Source organism: Stegastes partitus, unplaced genomic scaffold (assembly GCF_000690725.1).
Source record: "Stegastes partitus isolate 25-593 unplaced genomic scaffold, Stegastes_partitus-1.0.2 Scaffold786, whole genome shotgun sequence".
In the NCBI taxonomy this organism is placed as follows: domain Eukaryota; kingdom Metazoa; phylum Chordata; class Actinopteri; family Pomacentridae; genus Stegastes; species Stegastes partitus.
Genome location: NW_007578517.1, coordinates 288,640 through 297,618, shown reverse-complemented (window position 1 = coordinate 297,618; position 8,979 = coordinate 288,640). Strand labels below are relative to the sequence as shown.

Below are 8,979 nucleotides of genomic sequence, written 5' to 3'. Positions count from 1 at the left end.
TTGTGACAGCGGAGCTGAATCAGCCAGTTTGAGAAGGAGCACCGCTGCCTGTCCAGAAGGGGGTGGAGAGGGTGGTCGGGCTGATCCAGAACAGATAACAGCTTGTTCAGAGACCTCCTCCCCACCACCGCTTCCATGGTGTCTGGTTTGCAGCCGATTACGGGGCCAGCCTTTCTGATCAGTCTGTTCAGTCTGTTGGTGTCGCTGGCTCCGATGCTGCAGATCAGCATGCATGGCCTCTGTCCTCAGCTCGGCGGCCGACACACCTGGAACAGACAGAAAAGCAAAGGACAGAGAACCTACCGGCATGGGCACAAAGGCCTCCACGATGGACCTGAGGTGGCTGTCTCCAAGGACGAAGACGAGCTGGAACGACAGAGACATTGCTTAAAAACAGCGAAACCAACCATGACACTTTATGAGCTGCAATTTCTCTATGAATAAGAAAAACTAATACCTTCTGGTCCGGACGAGGCACTGGAGAGACAAACGTCAGGGTCCGGTGGGTCAGCTCAGAAGTTTGCCATCTCCGCGGACGACGGCGGTACCCCGTACCGCGCCCTGTTTCATTGGCATAGAAGTTATACTGAACATCATTAAAGGATATTAGCTGTGAACCATATTAGTGAAACATCTGAAATGAGATTTTGACACATACGAGCAACGAACTCGGGGACAGGTGCCAGGGCGGTCCAGGGGTGCCCCTCTGCCATCCTCCGCCTCAGAGCCTGGGCTCGTCGGTGGGCCTTCGCACGGAGCATCTAAACGTGAAAATCCAAAACAGAAAATGTATTAGTCAACGCTCACAGAGAAAGCATAACATAGCAATTGAAATGAATCTGTGCCAATCTCACGAGCCTTTACATGGTAACATTTGACTTAATAATCAAACATAGAAACTATTTCACTCACCTTGGCTGAAGGAGGATGTGTGTGTGTGTGTGTGTGTGTGTGTGTGTGGGTGTGTCTGCTTGCGTGTGTATAGAATCAGTTCAAGTGTGTGCAGATTATTATTTTGTCTCTGTGTTGTTTACTGATTAAATAAATGTATCTGTATGTAAATATGTGAGTGTGTTCTGGATCAGAAGGTCCCAGATGCAGACCAGGTCATCTCAGTCGACAAAGCAGGAGAGCAGCAGATCACAGCCACGAGAGTTGGGGATCTACTAATCAATAATACTTAAATCAACACAGATTCTCTCAAAAACATTGACACAGTGATCCATAGCTGCAGGTAGGGCAGGACGATTTGATCTAAAATTAAAATCCCCAATTTTTTTTTTCAATAAAACTGAATTTATGATTTTAATCCATTTGTTCACTCTCAAAAAAATCTTTTTAAAAATACTCCAAGTGACACAAAAGTTACATGAGTCAAGTTCTGACTTAATGTCATCAGAATATGCTCCATAATGTAAGTTAAAATGCACGCTGTAATTTTATCATAAAATGCTGTTCATGTAGTTGAAATGTACAGAGGCCTGTAAACAAAAAGACTCAGCGATGAGCTGTTTTCACTACATAGTAACATGGAACATGTGATGAATATTTAATCTCATTTAAGAAACAAATAAAGGCCTAAACAAGGAGCCTAAATTGTCTGAATCCAAGGTATTAAACACACGAGCATTCTTTATTATGTCAGGCCTTAATTATCTTTTTGTCCCGTCCTTCCATTTAAAGATTCAGCAAATGGATCAAATGTAGTGTCTGACTTTACTCACAGGGTGGCGCTGTTTGTTTTGTCTTCACTCAGATTTACTGCACTCTTACTCCTTCTCATTTGGACCTCTGGCCCCAGTGCTGCCATATCTGTTCAAACATGTGGATGTTGTGCACTGAGTGTCCACCTGGATGTCAGATGGCATCTGTCCCACTGGAGTGTTCTGTTCTAGTGGGTGTGGGAGGACCTGGATGATACTGGAGAACTAGGAGTTAGGCTATTTACCAGTACATGGTACTTGTACTCAGTATTTTTATTCACTTAATTTATTAATGAATTACTTTTGGTATGTTATTGTACATGTTTTAATTTCTTTATAGTTTGTCTTTTTCTGCTGTTTTAATAGCGTTACTGCGCTGCCAGAGTTTTGCAGACTGTATTTAACTTGTCTGTATAGTTTTTCTTTAAATGTCTTTCATTTGATTCATGTTCATACTTTATCTGTAAGGCACTCTGAATGACCCTGTGTGTGTAATCTGTGTATGATAAGGTGCTATATAAACGACCTTGTTCACTTCCTTGAAAAGCCTCACCTGGCTTGGCACTTCTGCAAATTAATTGTAATGAAACAATAAAACAACAGCAAAAATAAATGAACAAAAAAAAACAAACAAAAAAAACAACTATATAGAATATAAACCATGCAAAAAACTAACAGATATATATATCTAAATGCTGTGTCAGCTAGCCTAAAAATGACTAAATACATAGCAAACAAAGCAAGTTTATTTACATAAAACAACCTTATGACACACCAAGGTTACTCAAAATGCTTTACAGATTAAAAAAAGCAAAAAAACCCAAAACAAAACCCAAACCCAAACCCCCAAATGTAATCCTTATTCTAATATGTACAGGCAGATTGGTTAGATTTAGAGTAATCCAAAGTGACTGATTAAAACAGCTACAAAAGACACAAAACAACAAATGAAGCACCTGAGAAATAAAAAGAAATATTGCCCATTTAATCAGAAAATTGCACATAAAAATGAGATGTTACACATGATACTGGAACTGATACTGCGCGAACCATTGATAAAAGTTAAATCTGAAAAATTATATTATAGTTCAGATCTAAGTGATGCTTCAGGTGACTCATATTCATAAAGACCCAATAATTAAATAGGAATGTGCTTTAAAACATACAGAAAACTAATTAACTCATAAATATATGATAATAATATAATAATGCAATCAAACTGCACATTTCCTTCTATCATAAAGTTCAAGGTGCTTTATTAGGACCTGTCTGCGTCACCTGTCTTCCTCCGGCTCGTCCCTCTCAGCGATTGGTGGAAACTCTTGCGGAGGCCCCGCCCCTCTGCATTCCCATTGGACACCTGATCCGCCTGTAACAGGTGCCCTGACCCCGCCCCTCCCTGCCCGTCGGTCCGTCCGCCTGCTGCGAGTCTGTGATGAGTTTTAATAATGGCGTGGCGGCGGCGGAGGGCTGCCGCTGCTCTCTGCCCGAGTCCGGCTCCACAAACCCACCTGTGAGCAGCGAGCGGAGGAGTTCAGCGGCGCCTCGAGGAAGTGTTTGTGTTCAGGATGTTATCACGGTAGCTCCGCAGTAAATCTGTGCTGAGAGCCTGCTCCACTAACTGTCCAAGTCCGGGCCGTCGCTGGCAGCGCGCTGTCATGTCGTTACTGTGTGTCAGAGGTAAGTTTTCTCTTTTTATCTGCACTTGGACACGTTTCCAAACCACTTCTGATGTGAGTCTGTTCAAACTTAGGCTGATGTTTTCTTTATTCAGTCTGTTCAGTGGTTCACCCTCAAGGATACAACTAAAATATAGACACTGGTACGTTTGTCCTGTCCTGATTTTCAGGTTTTTAAAACCCCAAATTTAAAAAAGTCCTATCAGAGGTAATTTTCTGCCTCGGATGTGATGTGATGGTTTTATTTATTTGGAGCAAGGCACCACACGGTACCAGCTGTTCCGGCCCAGCAGACTGCTTTATGTTTACTGTGTGTGTACTATGCTGGGTGCTGGAACATCATTTACATCAGTTACAGGTGATCCTATTTCACAACAAGAGCTGCAGATGGACACATACAATATGTAGTATTTACAACAATAAAACAATAAAAGGATCATTGTTCTCTAAGTGAATCTAGACTGGATTAGTAACCACTAAACTACACTGCAAAATATGGCAAAAGGACATTTATCATCCTGAAAAACGGATGTGAACATAACAGATTAGTCCTGAATGACGCTCTTTACTGATGGAAATATGATGTTTATGAACAAACTGGGACCAGAGCTTTACTTCCAGTCTTCGCTGTTAAATGAAATGCTCAAAGACTGGCCTCAGTGTTATCTTCTCAACATTACTAATGTATATGTGGATGGGTTTTTCTAATCAGTCAGTGTAATAAAAAGGTCAAATCAAACATAAAATGAATTAAATAAAACAAACAGCAGCAGAACTTTCAGGACCAAATGATGACAACAATACCTTAACAGACCTTTTCCAGCGAGCTTCCAGGCCTCCTGGCATTGATGCATTTCAGCTACAACACGGGTGACGCACATCAGACGGGGGTGGGTTAACATTTTTAAAAAAAAAGGATGGTCGTGCATCCTTTACAGGAGCAAACCACATTATGCAGTATCCAGCTGTGTGACATAGAGACTGACGGCCAGCAGCTCAGTCCAGTCCTGTTGGGTTAGGGTTTAGGGAGCTAATAAAGCCACTGTTAGCAGCACCTGCATGCACACGTCACATGATCTTGGTGGCCTGTGTGAGAAGTTAGATCGTCACTGACAGGCTGCTGGCTGGCTTTTAAAGGGTCGTACTCTTTTGTAGGTCATACCATCAACCATTGATTTTCTTACAATATGAACAAAAAAACGTGCGTTTTGTCTGCTAAGTGAGAGTAATGCTGACCAGGAAATGGATGTATCGCACATACAACTTCAATACTGTTCCAGAGACTTCCATGCACTGTGCCTATACATCAAAAAAGTATTCCATATCATCTCTGATTTGTTGTCTACTGTCCAGTGGTAGTTTGATTTTCATTTCTCTCTCTGGTGGCACCTTGTAAAACGTTTGATGTCCTCTACAGGAGTGATGCAGTACAATTAAGTGTACTGGTTTAACAAGCTGAGATCAAATTGGTCCAGTAATATGGACACTGATGTAGTATACGTACACACCAAAACCTAACTTGTAGGAACAGTTTGCCACTTTTTGTTTGAAGACTCTGTGGAAAACTATCTACGATAGCTACTAGTGTTCTGTTACCTGCCAGCGATGGAGCCCAGATTAAACTGAACACTTCCTCAGGTATCCTGAGGATTTTGGGAGATCCAGTTTGTTGGCAGACAGGATTTACATTCTCAGCATCGGTTTGATAGATCCTCTCGTGTCTAATTATTTTTATTTGGGTGTCAAAAGCTCCAAAACACATGGGCTACAAGTGAATTGCAGTTTTCTATCATCACACCATCTTTTTAAGGCCTCATGTCACATCCATCACACTCATGTAATAGTGTTCAAATATTGTTCAGAACCCTCCGCTATGCGATTGCACAGCCAAGCAAACACCTTCTGTTTTAATCTTAAGTGTCTTTATGCCTTTGGAAATGTATCCAGGACACTGTTTAGTAATAGTTCTCCTCTCAGAGCACAAATCTTATAATACATTTAAAGAGGATAATAAAACACAAACCTAGAATTAAATTACCCCACTCTGTCATGACCCACGTTGGTCTGCTGGGTAGATAGCCAGTTAGCTGGCAGCTAGGAAGCTAGCGCGTAGGTTTCTTGCTGTTTGCCTCTTGTTCTTCAGTGTGAACAGGAGTGACTACTCGACACCCTCGGTGCAGCTGAGAGGTCCGTTTTCTCACACGGCAGCCTCTGATTGCCACTCATTGGGCTCTTGGTCTCTACATTTTCCAGCTTCAACTCTGATTAACTTGTGCGAAGCAAATACACAATGTGATGGCTTGATCAATAAATCAAATGTAAACGTTGGCTCACTCGTGAAATGCGTGCTGACGCTCATTATGCCTGTTGATGTTCAGTGTGGCTCAGTTCATGTACTGTGAGAGGGTGTCTGTAGAGGCGGGGCGGTACGGGAAAGCTTGGTATTTCCAATGATGCAGTCGACTGACCTTCATATAAATATCACGCAGATCATCAGATCATCATTGTGTCAGTGGTTGCTACACAAAGAGTCATCCAAAAGTAGGAAACAACAACAGCTCTTGGATACGTGAACATAAAATCCAGAAGAAACTCCGTTTAAACTTGTCTGCTCCTTCCAAAAATTAAATAAAGAAACAGAAGAGAAAGATGAAGGTATTTCTCAGATCCCACAATGAGCTGCAGGAGTAATGTGGACGTCGATGCACCAAGCTGAGAGGGAGAAAAGCTCACGAAAGGGAACAAGTCAGTTTGGTGCCACTTACTTGACAAAGTTTAAATCAATGGTTCTGGCAATCAAGAATGATTATTTCACTGAACGACTCCTGGAGCTTTCAGACTGTCCACCTATCGATGGGTGAAGTTAAAGCCGGCAGGAGTTATGCAGCCAGTGGATAACAGAGCAAAGGGTGCTGTGGTAGGGCTTGTGTGGTTAGCTGACATTGTGACTCATCCCCTGATAGCACAGCTTGACATTGTTGCCTATTTATTGCTAGCTGAGATGCTTCATCTCCATGGCGATGTCTTTACACAACAGCTAAGTGGTTGCCCTTACAAGTGGACATGTGTGGGGGGACTCTTGCTGTGGATCAGGGCAGGGCTGAGTGGACACAAGGCTCACATGGACCCCACGATGCTGTAGTACTGCAACTGAAGGGATGCTGTTCCTGACGTGTGATCAGTGCAGGAGGCTGCTGGGATGTGGGACATTGATGCAGTTACAGTAAATAAAGTTTGTAAATGGCAGCAGATGTGGATTACATGACGCTGTCGAGTCGTTTTTATTTGCATAGCCTAGTATCGCATACCGATGACAAGTTTGCCTTCAGGGCATCTACAATCTACATGTATGATATATCTGTTCTTAAATCCTTAATCTGGACCGGACAAAACCCTTTAACAAGAACAAACTGGGAGAAAGCTCTTGTAGGCATTCAATAGATGTACAAGTTACAGAGTAGAGCATGCAAAGTTCTGAAAAGCAGAACGACAGAACGGTGGAAAGAAAGATGTTCTTCATAGATCTGCAGATCTCCTTATGCTGTGTGAGTTATAGACTGGGACTGACATTTAATTCCAGATGCAGACAAAATAAACTAACATTTAAAAATCAGGAATGGTGTTTTTTAGGGCATTATGCTCACAGTATTGTGGATCTGCTTTCTGCAAATAACACGAGCAGTAATTATCTGTGAAAGCTGCACATTTGGCTCCATGTTTGCTACGTCCAGCTCAACAGTGTCCACACAGGATGTGGAGCGCACTTCATGCATCATCGTGCCTTTTGTATGCAGATCCTTCTGTTGACCTGGAGTCAAAGTCAGGTTTACTCAAACAGGTGATGCAGCAGCTCTGTGCCGTGGCAGAGATCTCAGTCATTCAGTGCTTGAAGCACAGATTAAGAACACACCAAAACTCCATGGTGCTGTTCGCCACGGCTCTTTGTTTGGAGTTTGGCTGTGATTCTGCAGCAGTCAGCGATCGAGGAGACATTACAAGGAAATAATTTTATAAAGGACGAGGGACGGGCCGTGCAGGGCTAAAGTGATGCAGAGCTGCAGGCCGAGTGGTTGAGTGTGGCGAGTAGTGGAATTATGAGAGAAGAGGCAGAGTGAGACCGAGCGAGCGCTTAGAGATTGTGGGAGTAATCCCCTGGCCATCTGCTGCTTTCTCTCCGCCTCTCTCCCTCCTCCACCGCCTCCACCTGATCAAATCCAACAGCCGTCACACAGGAAGTGCAGCACTGCTGGCTGCAGCAGCAGCAGACTCTGCTGTCACTTCCGTTTCCTACGTTCCTGCTTCCAGCCGACCTTCCACTGGTGATGTCCTGTTGTTTTCACTTGTTGGTTGAGTTTTCTGTTGGGACGGTGCTGCTTAATTCACACATGCTGTCTTTTTTCTGTTCTTGTCAGAGCTTTTCTCTCCAGTTTGAAATGTGTGGTGCTGTTTAAGAAAAATAACAATCAGGCATGTAGAAATATTTGAAGCTAAATCTGATGGCAGTTGTTTGGGGTGTTTGCTTGTGTAGTCAATCACGTCCCTAACCCTACACACTACATAGAGATGTACTTTTAAACTGAACAAACACTGTTCTCAAGGGCTGTAAAGAGGCCCTTGAGCAGGGGTGTCCAATCCTGGTCCTCCAGGGCCACAATCCTGCATGTTTTAGATGTTTCTCTCTTCCAGCACACCTGATTCAAATGATCAGCTCATCATCAAGCTCTGCAGAAGCCTGATAACCATCCTGATCATTTGAATCAGGTATTAGGGTTAGAAGAGGGAAGCATCTAAAACATGCAGGATTGTGGCCCTCGAGGACCAGGATTGGAGACCCCTGCTCTAGAGGCTCAGTCCCATTTATGATTTTCGTTTTCAGTTAAACAAGTTTGAATCCTAGAATAATAAGCTGACAGGAAACAGTCGTGTAGATAAAATCGCTTCGATTCAGCTGGAAAAGTCGGACATTAAAGTGCAGTACCAAGTGAGGCGATGAGAGGCTGCTAGCGTAGCATCTACTGGAGCCTGCATGTGAGGCATTTTTGAAATAATGCTAAATCATCAACAAGTGAGACCTTCTGGGTGTAATTTTACTTTTATTTTGCCGTTAGGAGTTGCAGTGAATTCAAATGAACCTTTTTTTTTTTTAAGTGTTATTTTTATGCAAAAGTCCTACATCGGCACAAATTGGCACGACGGGGAAGTGAAAGCAGTGCTCCGTTTATCTAAATAGGGCCAATGAAAGTATATTGTCCCTAAAATCAGTGGACAATTGTGATAATTAATTGTGATCTCAGTATTGATGTAAATAATCAGTCGGAGCGTTAATCATTTCATAACACGGAGAGAAAAGAGGGTTCAAACAGGGGTGTTGGTGCTAATGAAGTTGAACAACAAGTTCCACACAACAACATGAATTAAACTGTTCTAAAATAAAAGTTCTACATGGCTAACAGCGACAACACACGCACCAGCTTAAAGACATTGAAGGAAGTTCCAGACATGTTCAGAAGCAGGTGAGCGCACTGGGGAGAGAAAGGAGCTGCAAGAAAACAGTAGCTTTATTGGGTAATTGGGCAACTAGCCCTGCCAAATAGCAA

At 42.8% G+C, this 8,979-nt stretch overlaps 1 protein-coding gene across 1 annotated transcript in view; it reads left to right on the top strand.

The window, feature by feature from the left end:
• Positions 1-3,236: 3,236 nt before the first annotated feature.
• LOC103364851 (protein unc-13 homolog B) overlaps positions 3,237-8,979 on the top strand; it is a 64,808-nt gene continuing 59,065 nt past the window's right edge. The window contains exon 1 of the mRNA XM_008292120.1: positions 3,237-3,383. Within this exon, the coding sequence (XP_008290342.1) occupies positions 3,362-3,383 (22 nt within the window). The 5' untranslated portion in view covers positions 3,237-3,361. The remainder of the gene's footprint in view (positions 3,384-8,979) is intronic.